Here is a 19,360-nt window from a genome sequence, read left to right on the forward strand (position 1 = left end):
TCACACATTTGCACAAAGCATCGGGAGCCACAGCTCAGATCTTAAGTGATCACGTGCTGACCAAATGGCTGCCTGAATCAAACCTCAACTGCACTGTTTGCTCACACGACCATCATGTGAGATCTTTAGCGTGTGAAAAGATTTTTAGAGATTCTCACAGGTCTTCTGAATCAAACAACGTGCACAACAAATGTTCCTGATGAGCTTTTTAATTGTTTACAGTTGTGAAAAGTATGAATACATCAGACGTGTGCAAAATGAACCGTCTATTAACAAAAAGGACCAACAGATATTACTGTATGAACATATATCACACACGTATAATGCAGTTCACTAGCATGTAAGGCACTGCTGTGGTCACTGGAACCAATTAGGGCGTCAATGTGGTGCCTAAGGACACGACTCCAGCTGGATATTGAAATACCAGCCATGTGATCAGTGGGCAGCCTGGTCTACCTGTTGGCAAGAATGTGTGACTTAGACAGTGCACGGTTGTACCCTCGTGAAACTCCCAGGATGCACCTTGCTCTTAAGGAGTAACGGATCATGCACCAAAGATGCACCACTGGAAGCAACACTGGGGGTCAGTATGTTGCTCAATGACGTCTGAAGAATTCATCTCAAACGTACCGGCGTAGTCACACACGTGCACCGACCACCGGCATTCTTCAGCCCCCCCCCCACAACATGGCTGACAGTTGCTAACAGTATTTCAGTGTCCACTCTTGCCCAATTTATACAATACCTACATACATACCAATTTAAGTCTCAAAGCACAAAGGCAGTGCCAATCAGACCCCAGCCCCTGCTGCTAATTTATGCCAGGTGTCAAACAGGATGTCCTTGGCCTTTGAAGCTAATGGAATTGGCCAGAAAGCAGAGTCTGCTTCAGAGGAAGCACATATGAGAAGCTAAGAGCTAGCCGATGCTATACATTTGTTCTTGTTTCTGAACGGCAGGAAATGGCCCAGTTGCCTTGAGCAAAGAACAGGTCGTGCTGTCAGTGAGCAGTTGCCACTTATCTTCGCTGCTGGAGTGAGGTTGAGGGTGCTGCTAATGCTAAGTCCCTCGACAGGATCCCAGTTTAGAAACCTTTCCTCGTGAGACAAGGACTGTTTAGTGACAAAGTCTGCATTAGTGTCTCATCATTTTTTAACTGGGTCGAAGTGACAAAGAACCTCAACTATTTCAGCTCCGTTTTTTTAGAATAATATTTCAATATCTTTCAAATTAGTTTGAAATGCTACTCTTGTTTCTCATGTCAGTGATGCGGCACGCTGAGTCCTGCAGAGACCACGGTAGTTTGAAGAAAATAATGTCCAGAGGAGGACGTGCTGGCCTTTACACCAGGCCAAAGGATCACATCTGAGCAGCCAACACCCTTTGAGCCGCTTGGTGTGAAAAAATCTGCTTTTTTAACAGAGTTGAGTGCGGTTCTTCTGGTCCTCTGGGACCTGCAGACGGTGAGGCTAATAATGCTGTGACAGCCCGTTTCAGATGTGTGTTTGTCTGTGGGCGGCTGGAAGTCGTGTAGGCGGATGGAGGGGGAACTTGCACACTACCTGGCCATTATATAAAGCTCCCACTCTCTGCTAGAGGTCTCTGTACTGAGTGCCAGCGCCCGCCCAGCCCTCCTCCCCCTCTGTCCTCCCATCCCCCAACCTATTAGCCTTCCAGCTATACTGACTCCAGCTCAGCTGTGTGCCTGTTGTTTTAAGGTGTTTTTGTTGCTTCCTCCTGCAGCTGTAGTATCAAAATCACAGTATACATGACGGATAAAACAAAAAAACCTGAAATACTGATGACATTACTCATTCCCTGAAGATGACTTGATGCAGAAAACATGCAGCGCTGTCACATAATTTCTTAGCTATTTAACAACAAATTAACTATAATTTACATCTAAAATAAAAAAAAACATCTACTTTAAATAACCACTAAAATCAACATGATACAGTTTTCCATGAATGAAACACAAAAACAGCTGATATTACCACAATAACCTTTCTGTGACTTCCAGTACATTTGGCCAACAGTATTCAGCTAAACATTCTATTATTTATGAGAATTAATTTGTTAGATGCTATACAATGGGTGCCAGTTTGGACAGAAACGTAGTATTATCTGGGAGGACAGATAAGCCTCCGGGTCTCCAGGTTGACATGTGTGCTCCATGGTTCTAGTCTGAGCTTGCCACAGGCAGATCGTGAATCCGATCCAGCGCCTTTCAGTGCTGAACGGCGCAGAACTGTGATGACAAAAGCGTTTCGCAATCCCGTGCCAAAGCGCTGGCAGTGCCGGCAGCTGCAACCAAACACCAGATTTTACTGGCATGTGGCTGCTTCTCGGTAGCAGCCAAATAACCCTGTGATGGAAAAGCACGGAGGCAAAATGTGCAGGAGCAAAATGCTGCCGCTTCTCCCTGAATCGCTGTCCCCACCTGAGCTGGACAGAGGACGTGGTCGCAGACCCTGGAAGCCACAGCGATAAAGACACCGGACACCAAAATTCCTTTGCACCAGTGAGAAAAGGAAGAGGAAGTTGTCCTCTTTAAGCTTTTATTCCTGATGAAAGGGCCCTGAAGGGGCCGTAGCCTGACACTGAGGTTTTGACCCCATCCCAGTGGTAACTGGTGATGAGGGGTAATTTTTAATGGAAGAAACCTGCTTCCTGCAGCACTGAGTCAGCCGTGCTGGAGAGCGAGCCTCCCCGTGTAACTCATTAAGCCAGACCTGCTTCAGGTTTGTTGTCCAGTGAAGATGTCTCACTGGGGAATCCTCCAGGAGGCCGTGTTTACGGCTGCGGACTCTTCTAAGTGTGTTTCATTTATAGGCTGTATGACAATTAAAGTTGGACTTTAAAAAGCCTGTTTGAGTCGCGTGTTACACAACATAAAACATAAACTCCTGTGAGCTAATATGAGTAATATATAGATGCAAATATATTTACATCACAGCTGCAGACTATAAATATTACCTTGATTTTCACTGTCAAAATACAGTACAGGACTATAAACTGGAATAAACTGCAGGTAAAAGTAGGAATGTTTTTTAAACAAAGGTGCTTTTAGCCACATGGGCCCGTACCTGTTGGAATTATGGCCTTCACACTGGTTTTGGAACATTGAAACTATGTTTCAATAACTACTATGACCTTCAATAACTACCTACCCAGGTTCATCTCAAATGTGACGTTTCTACGGCAACCAGACAACCATCCTGGCAACCAGGATTCCCCACACAGCAGTTGAGAGAAGATTCATGGTTCTGAAGATGGAGCGCTGATGGACGCAGCATCCTGCCCCGGTGCTTGTATCTCTTATAAATACATTTGAAATGAATGCAGAGAACAAGCCAATAAACACTCCCAGATGGGGATCTGGTTCTGAAACACCTCCGATATCGAAAGATGAAGCATCTGTTCCCGAATTTAAACTGAAACATATACCTCAGCCCACAGCTGGGAATCTGAGACAACAGCCTGAATATCTGAGAGAGAGAAACATCATCATTGAGTTGGCTACTTTCCTGTGGAACATTTCAATTTGAACTGGTTATTAAATGCAGTGATAATAGCACTTACAATAGGACAAATAGGCAGGTGCAGAGAGGCCGTGGGGGGGCAGAGGACAGGACCTGTATCATTAGGGATTAACCTAGCCACAGGCTCTACAAATAGACTGTCTCTGCCTATAAGCTGCCAGCACACACACCGTTATTGGCTCTGCCAGGCTGCCGCTGCTGCAGCTCCACGCAGAACAAAAGACAGTTCAAAGGAAGCGAAGAGGACTGGAACTCAACTGAAGTGAAATTCAGTGTAACAGGACACACTCGGGGGGCTGGCTACAGTGGCCTTCACCCACCAGGCCAAATTCCATCCCCAAAGTCCAGTTTGGGGACCAGTGTGAGTTCAACTTGAGACAGAATCATCAAAAGCCATTCATTGATTTAAGAACATTACAATAATCTTTATTCTGTCTCTGTGCAGCATGAGTTTAAGGTCTATTTAAAATAGTTTTTAATGTTAACTACACCACAATCTAAAGCCTGAAAAAAAACTAAAAGAATACGATTAAGTGCGAACAAATGCAAACTATTTTACCTGCAGCATGAGAGTAAGTTAACAGAATGTATCAGACTTTGTCTCTTTTATTATCAGACTTGAGTTTGTAAAGGAAAATACCATCTTCTGTAAATGTGTTATGAAGCATATTTAACATAACTAAACCTGATGGGAGGGATTAACAAAAGGCCTGATCAGTAACTTTGTATCAACTCATTATTATTATATGTCTGCAAAACATCCATACACACGTTTAGAAGCATAATACTCATTAGAAATATAAAAAGGTCAGTTTCTGCAGCACGTTTGAGCTGAACCTACACTCCAAACGTGTTCTTTGAAGTGAAAGGCTGCAACACTAAGACTATCAAACAAATTACAATAGTTTGTGTGTCTACGTTCATTGGTCTGAAGTTATGTGCAAGCCTGGTAGATTAGGAATTGTTTAATTCCCCACTGTGATCCATGCCAAACTGGAGTGTTTGTCTTCTTTAAACATGCGGGTAAATTATTCCTCAGAGTGTGTAGATAGTGCCCGTTGTGTTTACAGTCATCTCCTTGTTTATCTTCTCTTGATGATCTGTGTGGAGAATGAACTCTTCCAAACATCGTTCCCCTTTAACCAACCATAACAGCCGGGGACTGAACACGTCCAATCTTTAATGCGCTATAAGAGCTTAACAAAATGGATGAAGTAGGTGAGTGACAGGAAGAGAGTAGTTGGAGTGAAGGAGGATGAAGCCACGTGGGCCCTGCAGCCCACAACGAAGCAGGCCAGAGCCTGCAGGCAGGTACTGATCCACACGGCGAACCACGAGCATCCAGTCGTCTCCACGCTGACAATTAATGCTCATTGACATTTTTTCCCTTTCTCACTCCTCCACCGTCTCCAGTGTTACATCCCTTGGCACCATATCACAAATATCTCAACAGCTGCCCCTTTTTTCCCTCTCACATGCACAACATTTTCTGGCACCACCCTGCGCTTCTCAAACACTAATTCATGCCCTCAGGCGTGCACCAGGGAGTGAGAATAATGGGTCAGCCGGGCGTGTTGAGCCAAAAGTTTGCAGCATCATAAAGATGGTTTTCTTTTGAGCGGGGTAGGCAGTAACCCAGAAAGCAGCCATCTGGCCTGAGCGAGAGTGGCCGGGCCTTGTCGGCATGGAGCGCGCCTTTCTGTTACCACCTTTGTGGTTGGCAGCTATTATTGGCTATTTTGTCAGCGCTGAAATGTTGAACTGGTGTTGGTGTCCCATGGCAACACAATGCTGTAACACAAGGCCCACAGCGTCCCCCAAATAGCTTCACCTCATTCGGATTTTGCTTCTTCACCAACCTGAGATGCTGACAAACACGGTTTCCTATTTTCAGCGGCATGTACTACCTCACGTGTGTTGGTCGAAGCCCATCATTCTGGGGTTCCTATCCATGCCTGCCTGCATCCATGTATGTAATAATTAAACCACTTCATTACACTGTGCAGCCAGCTGATGTCACTCCCATCCTGTCAAATCATAATTAAGGAGGCATAAAATATTAGCAATTATAGCAGCACCAAAAGAATTACCAACATTTGCTCATGTTTCTCAGTCTGATGAACCAAACTGAGCAGATATGAATGTGTTACGTCCGTGACAGGAGGGAGCTGCAGGGTGTTGAATATCTGCACAGTGTGGCTGAAATACCGAAATTTGAATAAAACTTTTCCAAATTTGCGTCCACATTTAACTCGTGATGCTGCGCTGCGATGGCCAACAGGCTACATTTCCAGGTCAGGACCTATTTCTGACCTCAGGATTTAATGTGTTCTATACTTGTGGGTTGAGACTGATTTTTTAATAAACGCTGGTTATTACAATACTTGAAACATGTAACGAAGGAAACGAGCTTTTTTGGAAACAAACGCTTTAATAATAAAGACTTTATTATAGAATAAAGACTGATATTATCAGTGGGGGAGTTTTGGCACAACCGGGTGCACTATTGTGTTGCAGCTCCGTAATCTCAGACAATAGAATTTTGAAGCTTGATAATGAATTTTTGATTGTGTAATTTTCACATTGCACACCCTGAGATAGACATGGATGAGGAGGAAGGGTGACAGTAATGACAAGAAACACGACAGTGACACTACATCAAAAAAGGAACATTAGGCTTATGGCATGATTTTAAAGTGAGGAAGGGCGTGCATGTCTGAAACCAGAAAAGGGAGATATTCCAGTTTTTTCCAGATCCTAGAAGCTTTGGAGAGGAGATTTTTATTATTAAAGCCTAAATATTTACAGAGAAGCTTTGCATATTGAGGAAATGCCAACACTGAGTTTTCTCTGGACTCGAGATGCTTTTATTCTTGAAATTGTTTGAGTATTGCTAAGGTGGTGGTCCCAAAATACAGTGTTTATTGGTAGTACAATCCAGGCGGGCTTAACTATCAATTGGAATGCTCTTTTTCTAGGTAAAAAGTTTTGTTCTTCTGTATTCTCCTCCCTTCAAAGTAATGCTTTATTCAGAGGGCTCCAGTATGAGTCTCCAGATACATGCGTCATGCATCCATGCAATTTCTGTTAAATGCAAAAACTAATTCTAATCAGAGTCCCGGGACACTGGAGCCTTTGTGCAGCTTTTTCTGGGCACCCCAGACAGATCGCCCCAGTCCCATGCAGGGCACACACAATTCACATGCACACCAACACTTTTCAAATGGCCCGAAACAAAATCAGCGGGTTTATTGTCTATAGAAAATGTAATTTTCACACCTGTTTTCGAGATCGTGCTCCAGCGAAGGTGTCGGTGGAATGCAAAATGAGGGAGGACTCTAGTCGTGCTTATTCAAAGTGAGAGTGTGGAAACTATCTTTAGAGGTTTGCTGTTGCTCTATGAGTAAAAACTAAAGCCCACTGAGCTGCAAAAGGAACATGTGACATTTACTTAAAACGCAGCACTTTATCCAAATCTGTTTTATATCCCTAAATTGTTTCACTGTCCAAGGGCATACACAAATATGCATATATGCAAAGGAAACTGTAAATATATAAAGTGTTTGCTTCTGTAATTGTTCTCCACCAACGTTAAACGTAGTTAAAGATGTGCATGATACATGCAAGTGGGTGTATTGTAAGACCACATCTGGCTCTTCAAAAGAGGTGCAGCTAAAAATCTCTTTATTACAGGCTGTTGAGCAGCAGCTGGCAGAAGCAGCACGTATAGATCCACAGATCCTGGGTAGGAGACGCACCAGGGAAAAGGCTAAAAATAGCGCCAGACCGATCCATCAATATCAGCGACCATGCGCAATTACGCATCTTTGGATTAATGTGACCGGGTCTCCGTTTAAACACTGAGGCGGTGGTCGGGTTGTTAAACTGATCTAATTAATTCAGATACGGGAATCATGCACTGACAGAAGCGCCGCATCTTCATCAAGAATATATCAACAGGTAAGCGGGTCCTCACAGAACAGCCCCGTAACGTCATTTCAACGCATACTAATCCAGATGTGGCTCGGAAAAGGGCGAGATTGTCAGACATCAATTTCTCCAAGTGTCAACAAGCTCCAGCATCCAGCGGGAGGGTTGTCACACCTGGAGCAGCGCGCCTGATGCTGCTGTCAGAAGCGAACCACCCGACAGGCTGAGGACCCACGATGCGACAGTCCAAAAGCAGCCTAAAACATCTCCCCACAGCCAGCACGGACACAAATGACATGCCGCGGAGGAAAAACCTGCCTCCGCCTTTAAACCAACTGCGCTGGGTGGTTTCAAAGCGGACCCCGTCCTGTCAGGAGCGGCTGGAGTGAAGCAAACGGTCCGTTCCACCAAACCAGCGCGTCTCAATATCAACATAAACATGCCCGCGCCAGCTTCGGCGATCCCGTATTCAACAAAGTTGCTGCTTTGTTGTAGCAATAAACTCCAGCTCCGGCAACATCTCTGTGCCCTGACGTTTAAATCATTGACGGGCTGTGCGACATGACACCCAAAGCCTCGGTAACCGAGAAATTTGTAATGATTTCGGGCTGCGCCTTACCTTCAGTTCCGCACTCTCCGCCATCTTGTATTTCTTTGCGCAGGCGTGCTGAGGACTTGTCACATGACTGGGACGAGCGGAGGGCCGCGAGAACGCGCACCGGGTGCGTTCAATTGCATTAGCGATGATTGGAAAATAAAGCTACAGAATGTAGAACGTCCGAGAATGTGACAGAAAGTCATAGAAAGGAACTGAATAGAATGAACCCCCAGTCCATTATTTGAATGCATGTCTTCTTTCAGTAACTTCTTTTCGTATTATTTCCACATGCAACGACGTTTTCTAGCTCTTTCTCTATAATTCTAGAATCCATACATTTAAAAATGTCGGTTTTTTTCACATGCGATTGAGCGATTTTCACAAATTTCCAGTTTCTTGTCGCAAAAGTAAAATAGTCTTTTAATTAAATTCAATTGTTTGCATGTTGCAGTTTGAACTAATATATTTATAACACACTATCGCACATAATTAATGTCTGTTCTTTGTTATTAAAGTTTCTACTCATCATCTCAATTGACATGACAAGTAAACAGATATTGTATTTTCTGCCTAAATGGCGAACTTGGTAATGAACCCAGGTCAGACTGGAAGCCCTACTTTCTCCAAAGCAGATCCAGATTAGAGTTAAGGTCATCATAGCTCATAGTCAGGCAGCTGACCGACTGAATACATTCTTTATTGTGTGGAAAAGGTCATTTAAAAGACCGGTCATACCAAAAAGTCTTCAATCGTTCTATTTCCAAATACTAAAACTGACCTGAGACTCGGGTATTAAACATGGAGACACAGTACTGTATGTTGTACCTGTAGGCTTCCAATTTAAATTAAATTAAAAAAACAAAAACAATACCATCATAATCAGTACTCATTTGTGTCGTTTTAAGACAATTAACAGGCATAACACTTCACACATGGTAAGTCCTGACGTCATGTTACTTCTTATTACTAAATGTTTAGTTAAAAAGGAAACCATTTAACACTCACACTAACCATATACAGAACAACATTAAATGTGAATTATTTTTCTCTGATTCCATTTATTTTTTATTTTGTTGTCAAAAGGTAAATTCATTGTAAAATGTGACGTGATTGTGGAGCACTCCTGCATTTAGGACAACAGTGTGCACACACTGCCGGTAGGTGGCAGCATTTCACTTCAAATGAAGCCAGAAAGAAATGCAGCATTTCACGCAGATTAAAAAAAATCCGACGGAATAGAACAGATCGAAAAGGGGTGTTTTACAAAATCTCCCAATCGTGAATAGATGTGGTCTTTACAGTCACAGAAGAAAAATATATCCATTTTTATCTATTCATAAAATTATTTACAAATCTTACAAGCACACTTTTAAGAGCCTGTATCTTTCATCTTAAGCAGGCTGATTTATTTCCTCAGCACTGGTATCTTGCTTTTATACAGAATTAAAAAGGGGACAAAAATCATTATTTCAAGAAACACATTAAGCTCCAGGCCCAAATCCATTATGGGACAATGGATGATCCCTTGAGGTTCCTACAAATAATCTATTGACAAACTAGTTCTGCAGCTTGTTACATACAGAGGGAATTATGGAGGTTTTATGCTATCATTATGTATCACCACCATCTGTTGTATTGTCGATGGGACAGGTGTTGTCTGACCACACAAGGCATGAAGTAGTGATGCAAATACTGCAGAACAATGTGGAAACTGCAAACTAAAACAGGCCTGATATCGCAATGCATGGATTTCACCTTCTTGGATTTCACAATGTGGCATGAAATTAATATTATCACAAAATAATGAGTCAGGACAGAGACTCACTGAAGGGTGCAGAGCTACTGTGTGACCACTAGATTATGACAGAATTTACAAAAATGGGCACAAAACCCCCAAAACACTGAGAATAAAAGCTTCTAATTTCACTGAAATATATCATGAATCACCCAAACGAAACCTATACTCACACATAAGGTACAAAAATACAACACACATCTAACCACAAGGAGACAAAATGACAACCTGGAGACACAAAAGAGCAGAAAGTGACCAAAGAAGGAAGCAGAAACAATCCCAAAGTGAATAAAACAAACTTATTATTATTTCTGGATGCAATCCACAGCAACAGAAATCTACACGAAAATGTCAAATGTTGCTAAATGTCAAATCTGACCATAATAAAATCAAAAGGAGACAGTAGCCAAGAGGATAATGAGATTAAATAAAACAAACAAATAAAAATCACCAAAAAATGAACAAAAAGGGTTGCAGAGCTGGGATAGAAAGAGCAACATATTAATAAAACAAAATTAAAATCGTATAAAATCCAAGGACGCTGGGAAAAAAAATAAAATAAATAAAAGTTCTAGCTCAAATCAACAAAACCACCATAAAACCACAGAAATAACCACAAATGGTGGAACACAGTTGTGCCTACACAATGGTTCCTATCGCTGCCTCCATTCTCAGCTAAATAAAAACACCAAACCCCTATTGCCAGCACATTTCAGTTGTTTTCAGGCTTCGAGCTTCTTGTTAATATTGGAAGAGAAGCAGCTTTGTCGAAGAGGGCAATAACATTCACAGAAAATTAACATTCATTGTGCAGCAGTGGCATTATGTGTGCATCAGTATGGAGCAAGAGCCGCGTGATCAATATCTATTAGTCCTCCCATCAGAAGAATTAGATTTCACAATTAGATCAGCTCGCTCCCCTGACTCCACATCAAACGTTATAAGTTGACTGGACATGTCATCCACTGATGGAACCGCCTAATGAAAGAGATCATGTTGGACTAAAATACAATAAGATGAAATATGAGCAGGCTAAGCAGGCGCATTACCGGATTCAACCGATAGGTGGCGGCCGCTCGCAGGGGGACCCAAAAACGAGGCAGAAAAATAGCTTTCACGTTTTATTATTGACCTGGATACATACAGGAACGGGTGGATTGTGTAAGAAATCTTTTTATTTCTTTAACAACTGTTCGGGGTTTGTGAGTACTTGGGTGTGGATTTACAAAGCTAATTATATCAGATCGTTGTGCGTGGTAAAGAGTTCTGGACTCACAGATACACAGAGTGATGGACAGGAACGTGACAGGGAAAATTATGCTGTGGGATTTAGGTCAGACATTTAAAATGTACATTGATAAATGGCTTAAGACAGGTTCAAAATAACAACAATAGCAGGGGCGGAAAAAAGAAGCTTTTATTCTTGATGTCAAACCTGCACATTTGTTGAAGCAAGTGCTTAATTAATAATTTCCTCTACCTTTAAACATTTTTGACAAGGAATTTGGTTTAACACGGCATGATCCAATTTAGAAAGGTCGCCCGTTTAAAGTGCTTAACAACAAACACAACATTGGAATCAGTACTCTAAACAATAAATTAAAGCAGGGACAGAGAAACAAGCGATATTTGCAAAAACTCAGACATTCAAACAAGCAAATTAATCTAAATAATGAGGATTTTTAACTCAATATCACAATTATACAAGTCATTGCACATCGTCACAGGATATACAGCATATATACGCATATGTATTCAGTGTTTTTTTAGCTAAAAATCAGGGAACTTTGATTTGAAGAGACCTCTTGGTTCCAGCTCTGCACCTTCACCTTCCTTTGACTCAACACATCAAATTAACAGCAGTCAAATCCTGTTTTTTATTTTAGTTTTTTTTGGTCCAGTGTTATTTCAAGTGCTTAGTGTGTTTTTACAGAATAATCTTTCATATTACTCCTGAACTCTCCATGCTGCTATGCATGTGTGTGTGTGTGTGTGTGTGTGTGTGTGTGTGTGCGCGTGTGTATTTTTTGGCTGTGTTGGGGTCAGACGCGGCGTCGTGCCGGATGGCTACGGAGGCAGCAGCGGCGGTTTGAAGGCGCAGGCTCCGCTGCACTGGCGAGGGGTGAGCATCTTGCAAGAGAAATGGTGAAGGGCGTCGTGAGCTTCTGGGGAGGAGCGGATCCATCAGTGAGAACGTGCACAAGACACAAACAACGACTGACGCACAATCACTCAGGGTAAAACAACAGCCCACAGTGGAACGTGGGCCCGGTGCCGGTGCCGGTGAGTGGACGCTCGTGAAAGGGGTGAAAAAACAATGTTGACCCAGAGAGATCAGGAATGAAGCGTGGCCACAGAGCGCTGAGCACAACGCTAACGTGTGCTGCAGCTTCGCTTTCTGATCGGAACCTGCACTCATTCATCTCTGTCTGCTGCATCTTTGCGTAACGCCAGAACGTCCAGATGGAAGAACCAGAGCCGGAGTCTTTCACCGGCTCTGCTCAGCATCAGGGGATCTATCATTCCTCTGCACACACACTGAACGGCTCCGTGTTTAAAAAGTAGCACTTGCATACGTGTTTTTGGGGGCGTGTGTTATGTTTTGGGGGGGTTTTGCCAGGCGGTAGCAGATAAATGTTACCTTTTAGCTTCTGCTGTATTGCATAACGAGCCTTTCTCTCTTGATCCAACTCGCTGCACAAAGTGTCTATCCAAAAATAAAATAATAATGACAATTGGTTAAAAGAGGGGATAAAAAGGGTGAGTGTGAGTAGGTGGAGGAGTGTAGCGTGTACGCCCTGTGCCCTGTGGTATTCAGACTGACCCCTGCGTGTACTTGAACCCTGTATTTAAACTACTGTAACGTTACACCGGCCCTTTAGCCGGTGGCATTAGTTGCTGTCTACTGCATGTAACCGATACAGCCCTGCATTATGGTCTGTCTATTCAATTTTCCAGAGGATGATTTAGGAGAAAATAACCTTTGCAAACAAAACAGCACAGCTTCAGTTTCACCGTTTGATATCTAATAATCCACTCGGCTGCAGGAGGGAAAGAAATGTGGCGTTTCCAGGAAGCAGGCTGGACACCAATGGCCAATGTCTCAATATGCAAGTGTCACTTTTCTTTTTTGCTCCCACAGTTTAGAAGCTCGTTGGTTACGGCCGATTGATGAAGTCTGTGTTACTGAAACTGTTTTTGGGGCAGATCTTTGAAGAGCATCGATCTACATCTGCTTTAAAAACCGAAAGAGAGACAGACAGAGAGACTAACCTCGAACGATCTGCAGCTGCTGGACCATTTCCTCTCTGTAGGACAGCTCACGCTTCATTTGATCCTGAAAATTATCTGAAGAGTAGCAAAGGCCACATCACATGGAGGGTTTTCAAAGACACAAGTCACCATTAACAGAATGTGTCTTTTCTGAAGCTTTAAGCTGCAGAACTGGGCGCAGAACTAAACTAAACGTGAAAACAATTATCCTTTTTTTTTAGATCCTCAGCTAAAATAGGGTTGAATAAGGCACCACGAGGTTCTGATCCTTTAGTGAGAGGAACAGATCATGAATCTGTCGGCTGGCAAAGAAAAAGGGAATCAATAAGATGATGAACAGGAGGAATTTTTTAGGTGGTGAAATTTACAAAAGGTTGTTTGATTTAGGATCGGAATTTGGGTCTCTCTCTCTCTTACACACACACACACACACACACACACACACACACACACACACACACACACACACACACACACACACCCTGACTATCATGACCTCATTTCTCCTCTATTTCTATGAGCCTTTTTTAATTTCAGACCCATATTTTACTGCTCATATTGGATCTTTTGACCATCTCTGATATTCTAAGCTGCACACTCTGTATTAAATTTCCATTCTATCCAAGAAAGTTGTGTGTGGAAATCTTTGTTTTCCGGTTCCACAGAGACATTCTACTGCGTGAATGCTGCATAAATAAATGAACACATGAATGCTAGCCTTACCTTTCAGATGCTGAAATTCTCGCTCCAGCTTTTTCCTCAGCTCAACTTGTTCCACGAGCTGCTTCTGCAGTTCCTCTGGCGGCGCCACAACCAAAAACAGGACATTATTTTCATCTGCAGGAGTCGCTCCATCCCAGCAGCGCTGAGGAGCAGGCAGGAGAGGAGGATGCTGCCGAACCTCAGCGCCTCCCTCCCCCCCTCCCTCCCTCCCTCCCTCCGCTGCTTCACATCCGTCAGTGAAACACTGAGTTTCTGAGATTGATGTCAGCTCAGTAAACCGACTTCAGGTGCGTTTACACCCGCGATAACAGCCATTTAACCGCTTTCCTCTCGCCGCTGCCACAGTAATTGCCATGCATCGCCCGGAGCCTGAGACGATAATAATGGAGTCCCAGGGTTTTTCCAAGCGTTGTAAAATAATTAGCTGCTGCGCCTCGGGGTTATGGCTCAGTTCGTTAAAATATTAATAGCCTCTAAACGATTTCCTCTTACAATAATAAGCCAAAACACCCACATCTCGTGATTAAGTGGTTAACAAATTGGGGAAACACTGTAGGCCTGAACAAATGTAAATTCGCATTTTCATCTTTAGCGTTTGAAATGGTGCAGGATATCTAATTGAAAATCGGGTATTTAACTACTTGAAAGCACGAGTTAAATTCAAGTTTATTTCAAGGACGGATCCGAATCGGTTTAGAATTTCATGTAAACATTTAAAAGAAAAACAAAGTCGCCTCGTTTCGAGAGAATAAATATGACAGAATTAAATGCGGTAACCAAAAGGATGACGAGATTTCCGTGGTGATCATTTCATTTTTAAGAGATGAGAAAATTATTATAAATTTTTTTTAACATGTTTAAATGCTGAAAAATAAAATCTCTCACCTTTGGCCATATTCTCCAGATCTCGTTCATGCACGCTGATATCGATGCGTAAAGATCCATCCGCTGCACAAAAGGACGAGAAAAATCATCTTTTGTAAATTATTATTATTAGAAGCTTGTGACGAGCTGAACTCAGCAAGTAAAGATTAAATCTATTAAGGATTAAATTTATAAACCTGGTCTGTCATTTGGCTCCTGCTGAGACGGCAAATTGCGTTGATTCTGTGGTTCAGACAAGTGATGGACACCTGAACACCACGGACGCGCGCAACAACACCCCCCCCCCCCCCCCCCCCCCCCCCCCCCACCACCACCACACACACACACACACACACACACACACACACACAGACGCAAACACGGCTTGTTAAAAACTGTTCACATTAACATTAATAAACATATCAGAAACGGATCCAGTCACCCTCAGATCTGGTCGATTGTTTGGTCTCAAACGGAGGCTCTGTCAGAAGCACAAGGGCGCCCTTTTCATGCGCGTACACCTGTAAAATGAAGCAAACATTTCGTGTTTAATACCGCAGATCAATTATGTGTCATTTACTGCAATTTCTCCTGTAATTAATGCCTCTTCTCTTCCTTCAAAGCGCTGCTGTTCTATAGGAGGAGATGTTGAGTCCTAGAAGGAGCCTGAGTGGTTTCGGTTCAAAAGCAGGTCAAATTTAGGATATTTCATTGAGAATAAAGAAACCAATTAGGTTAAATTATTTTCAATAGAGCTCTCGTAAAGAAAATGATACATTTCTCTCCTACTATCTCGGTCTCGCTGCGGCAGTTTATTTATCCCACATTTTCATGAATATTGGGACGTCAAAGCAATAATAATAACAATGATAGGCTAGTTGATCCTGATTATCCTTATTGTTCTCCTCTCTTCCACGAAATCATCTTCACCACCGCTGCGAATTCAGCTTTCCCTGCGGGGATCATTAAAGTTTCATTTAACCTAATCTTACTTCATGAAGAGGGGAGCCATTACGCATCCGCCGGTCATCTTCTGGTGACCCAGCGTGCTCCGGAGATGCTGCCAATGCTGTCGATCTGGGGCTCGGGGCGTCAGACTGCTCCTGGCCCTCCTCGGCACCGACGGAGATCCGTTCCGGTACGGGAGAGGCCCGGTAGCTCCCCCCAGTCCGGATGTGGATCGTTTCATCCTCGTCCTGCCCTCGGTGGGACTCCACGTCCACGTCCGGATCGTCGTCGTCCTCGTCCACCACGCTCTCTCTTTCCGGTGACATGGATCTATAGCTGGAACTCTCGCTGATGAAATCCGGGGACATGTAGCCGGAGCGCACCCCGAAACTGTCCCGGTTGCCGTATAGTTTTGCGATGGTCTCCGCGTCTTTGACCACTGGTCTGAAGGCAGAAATATAGTTAATTTTTCTCTGGGGGGTCTCGTCCCCGAAATTGTCCTCGTCGTTCCTGGCGGTGGAGGAGTGGGAGCTGGGGCAGCGCTCCCCGCCCTCCTGCTGGTGGTGCGGGTGCTGGCTGCTCTCTTTGGGTGTGTTTGCGCTGCGCTCGCTTTGGTCAGACAGGTCGAGCTCACTCTGCCGAACGCCCGACAGCTCCGGGGGAGGTTTTGGCGGAGACGCCGGGTAGGGGGGCATTGGCAGGCCGCCGGCTGCGGGCCAGAACATGGAGAAAGCGGGGTAGAGGGTGTCTTTCGCGCCAGGCCAAAACAGGCCAGGCACGTTGGTTTTGTTGGCGTCGAGCGCGCCGTCGCTCTTTTTCTGACACAGTCCATAGGTGGGGAAGCCATAGGGGTGGTGAGGGAACAGGGGAGGGGGGATTTTCTGGAGCATGCCAAATTTCTTGCTGGGCACCGGGATGACTGGGTAGGTCCGTGCGCCGCTTGCCAAACTCAGGTTATTATTGCCCTGATCCTCCACGCAGCGTAAAGTTTTGAGGGGGACCTCCGGGGAGCTCGTCTGGCTCAGTCTGGGGGAGGACTGCGATTTCATGGACGAGGACATCCCCGAGCCGCCCATGGGCACAGTCCTTTTCCTGCTACCCCCGTTGAACATAGCCTTTACATCCTCCCACGCGTGGGTCACATCATCAGACTTCACGTCTGTCAGTCTCAGGTGGCGCCTCCACGAGTTGAAGTTGGCCGCGTCCGGCTGCTGATACTTGGACTCTGAGGTGCGGTGGGAGTGAAAAATGAATTTGTTTGGGGAGAAATACATGTTGCAGAAGCTGCACTTGATGCACTTGGCTCTGGAGCTGTTGTATCTGGCGGGTATGAAGCTGCCCCTGGAGCCCCAGGCGCACTCGTGGAAGACATCGAAAGCGAAATTTTCTGGCAGCTTCGGGGGGCTGTGCGCCCCCAGGAAGGACTTGCACAGCCTCTCGGCCTCCCGTTTGGTGATCATGCCGCAGCGCCTGGAGGAGATCGGCATGGCTCCTGCGCGCCGCAGGAGCTCCAGCTGGACCGGGGTGCACTGCACGCAGGTAATGCCTAAAGCGACGCGGCGGTTATGGATCTCGTTGTAACTGTAGTTTTTCAGGAGCGTGTTGGAGATCTGCGCCAGGCACAGCCTCTCCTTACCGTCGATGACCAAACACACGATGGGCACTCCGTACAGGGAGGTCTCACTCACTTGATTTGGTTTGAGGGAACTGGGGCTGGAGAAACCCTGCGCGTCCTGCTTTGAACCGGGGGATGTGCTGGGGTCTCGTCCCGCGTCTCGATGCTGTCCGGACACCGACTCCATCCCGGGAGACCTGTCAATCAAAACGGAAAGTGGAGTCACGCGTGGGCGCACAGAAAGGCAGAGAGACAGAGACATCAGCGCGAAACTATGCAGAAAAATCAGGGCGGATTTTTTTTTTTTAATGGTCGAGTAAAAATAATATATTAATGAATACGATGCTAATTATACGATATTTTACGCACGTCATATACTACTACTACTACTATTACTACTACTACTACTACTAATAATAATAATAATAATAATTATTATTATTATTATATTATGCTTTCTTGAAAAGTGAACTCAATTAGGGGTCTCGTTAATTACGTCTCCCTGCTCTCGGCCTCCTCTCTCAGGTTATCCGGGCTCCTGCGGAGGTGGACCTGCTCCTCTTATCTGCAAATCGGATCTGCACTTCTGGGCCGAATGCTTAAGAGTCCCGTAAGATTCTTAGACGCGGATAATGGCAGAAGGAAAACTCAGCCTGAGCTGCGCCAATGCGCTTACAGAGGAAAAGAACAACTGTAAGCAGCTTTGCTGCTAATTACACAGAGCTAACCGTGCGTCCTCCCATTGTTAATAAAAGACTAGCCCTATATATAATTAAAGCTTCTGCCCAGATTAACCTGGGACAGTTGCTCGGAATTAGGTTTGAGAGGGCCTATCTCACGTTCACCTGCGCATATTTACTTCAGCAGCGCAGCCTGGAGCCGCTGGCGTGAATTTTATTCCAAGTAAATTCACGGAAAGACCATTGTTAATAAATGACGAGTTCCAACGGGTGATAACCACACAATTATTAGTGTTATATGATGAGGAGAAAAATAAAAATAAAACCAAAGATCCTGCTGGGGCATTTTGGATCCAAGAGTTATTCAAAAGCTTACTTACCTTCTCTGATTAAAAGGCGGCGCTCTCCAAAACCTGTTTAATCTGAAAAAAAATGTAAATATTAAGAAGAAAAAGAGGCCAAAAACACAGAGACTGCCAGTCCAAGCAGAGATCCCACGAAGAAGACGGTGTGTCAGGATTAGAACTCCTCGGTGGAGTCTTTTATTTCACTTTATGTGAGCGCGGGCGGCAGCAGACAACAGGACCTCCATCCCGTTACATGTCGAGGAGGTGAATGGCGTGACAGGAAGCACATGGCACCTCTCTCTCTTTTCCCCTCCCCTCTCTCGCTCCACACACACACACACACACACACACACACAGACACACACACACACACACACACAGAGTGGAGAAATATTGCGGTGCGCAAAAACAGGAGCAGAAAAATAAAACGCACAATTAGGTCCCCGCTGACCCCAAATTGAGAGGCAGGCTGGTGGTCCAGGGTCCTGTGATGAATAATAATATCTGTGATCATGGAGGTTGAATCAAGAGTCAAACTCTGAAGGTGTCTGCAAACATAACAACAATAATAATGTTAAAAAAAAAACGGTCTGGGTGGGGGTTCGGGCTCGGACGCACGCACGCATCGAACCGGTCTTGTGTGTTTTCAAAGTTCAGCTGTGCTGGTTGGATGATGCTCCCGCAGCTGCCGAGCAGCGATGGCACTTCAGAGGGCAGCAAGAACAACAAAAGGCCCGGACTCATTTATCAAGTTACACCGCCATCTGTTAGGCTTCCACGCAGCTCACGCAAATCAATCGGAGACCTGAACGACAGAACACGATGGAGGAAGAGAGGGAGGCACAGAAAGATGAGAGAGGGGGAGAGAGAAAGAGAGAGAGAGAGAGAGAGATGGGGATTCATTATTGGGTTTAAGGTGTTTGGATGTTGTTGCGTAAAATCTCTTTGTGATTTGGGTGAGTGACGTTTGCGGCATCTCTCGTTACCCGAATAAAGAGGTTGATGAGGAAGAACAATTTAAAAATCCTTTTTCCTGCATTATATC

General features: G+C 44.5%; 2 protein-coding genes and 1 long non-coding RNA gene across 10 annotated transcripts in view; all 3 read right to left on the minus strand.

The window, feature by feature from the left end:
- The window catches only part of LOC101074642 (E3 SUMO-protein ligase PIAS1-like), a 31,454-nt gene extending 23,330 nt beyond the window's left edge, over positions 1 to 8,124 (minus strand). Inside the window, exon 1 of the mRNA XM_011609984.2 lies at positions 8,092 to 8,124. Within this exon, the coding sequence (XP_011608286.2) occupies positions 8,092 to 8,115 (24 nt within the window). The 5' untranslated portion in view covers positions 8,116 to 8,124. The remainder of the gene's footprint in view (positions 1 to 8,091) is intronic.
- LOC115251944 (uncharacterized) lies at positions 194 to 1,662 on the minus strand. The gene is made up of 2 exons (XR_003890426.1): positions 631 to 1,662; positions 194 to 456 (listed from the first exon to the last, which is right to left on the minus strand). It is a non-coding gene; the product is annotated as an uncharacterized lncRNA (long non-coding RNA).
- Positions 8,125 to 10,973: 2,849 nt separating the features above from the next.
- Positions 10,974 to 19,077, minus strand: LOC101078172 (SKI family transcriptional corepressor 1 homolog-B). Of its 8 annotated transcripts, none has more exons than XM_029846675.1 (9): positions 18,349 to 19,077; positions 15,718 to 17,485; positions 15,168 to 15,246; positions 14,923 to 14,994; positions 14,747 to 14,809; positions 13,862 to 13,936; positions 13,139 to 13,213; positions 12,507 to 12,572; positions 10,974 to 12,027 (listed from the first exon to the last, which is right to left on the minus strand). In XM_029846675.1, the coding sequence occupies exons 2-9, from the start codon at positions 17,473 to 17,475 to the stop codon at positions 11,933 to 11,935; spliced, it is 2,283 nt and encodes a 760-aa protein (XP_029702535.1). In that variant the 5' UTR covers positions 17,476 to 17,485; positions 18,349 to 19,077; the 3' UTR covers positions 10,974 to 11,932. The 8 variants fall into 8 exon arrangements, with proteins under 8 accessions (XP_029702535.1, XP_029702533.1, XP_029702534.1 ...); XM_029846673.1 differs by having other exon boundaries at positions 10,974 to 12,030; XM_029846674.1 differs by lacking the exon at positions 18,349 to 19,077 and adding an exon at positions 17,785 to 17,859 and having other exon boundaries at positions 10,974 to 12,030.
- Between the last annotated feature and the right edge of the window lie 283 nt (positions 19,078 to 19,360).

The sequence above is a fragment of the Takifugu rubripes genome, chromosome 13, assembly GCF_901000725.2.
Source record: "Takifugu rubripes chromosome 13, fTakRub1.2, whole genome shotgun sequence".
NCBI lineage: Eukaryota > Metazoa > Chordata > Actinopteri > Tetraodontiformes > Tetraodontidae > Takifugu > Takifugu rubripes.

What these genes read in the sequence shown, in the direction of transcription:
- LOC101078172 (XM_029846673.1), bottom strand. Translation starts at nt 17,475, where the DNA reads ATGGAGTCGGTGTCCGGACAGCATCGAGACGCGGGACGAGACCCCAGC. An exon ending in AGAATTTCAGCATCTGAAAG is followed by an intron (nt 13,214 to 13,861) that starts GTAAGGCTAGCA and finishes GCTACTCTTCAG; the next exon opens with ATAATTTTCAGGATCAAATG. An exon ending in AATACAGCAGAAGCTAAAAG is followed by an intron (nt 12,031 to 12,506) that starts GTAACATTTATC and finishes GCTCCTCCCCAG; the next exon opens with AAGCTCACGACGCCCTTCAC.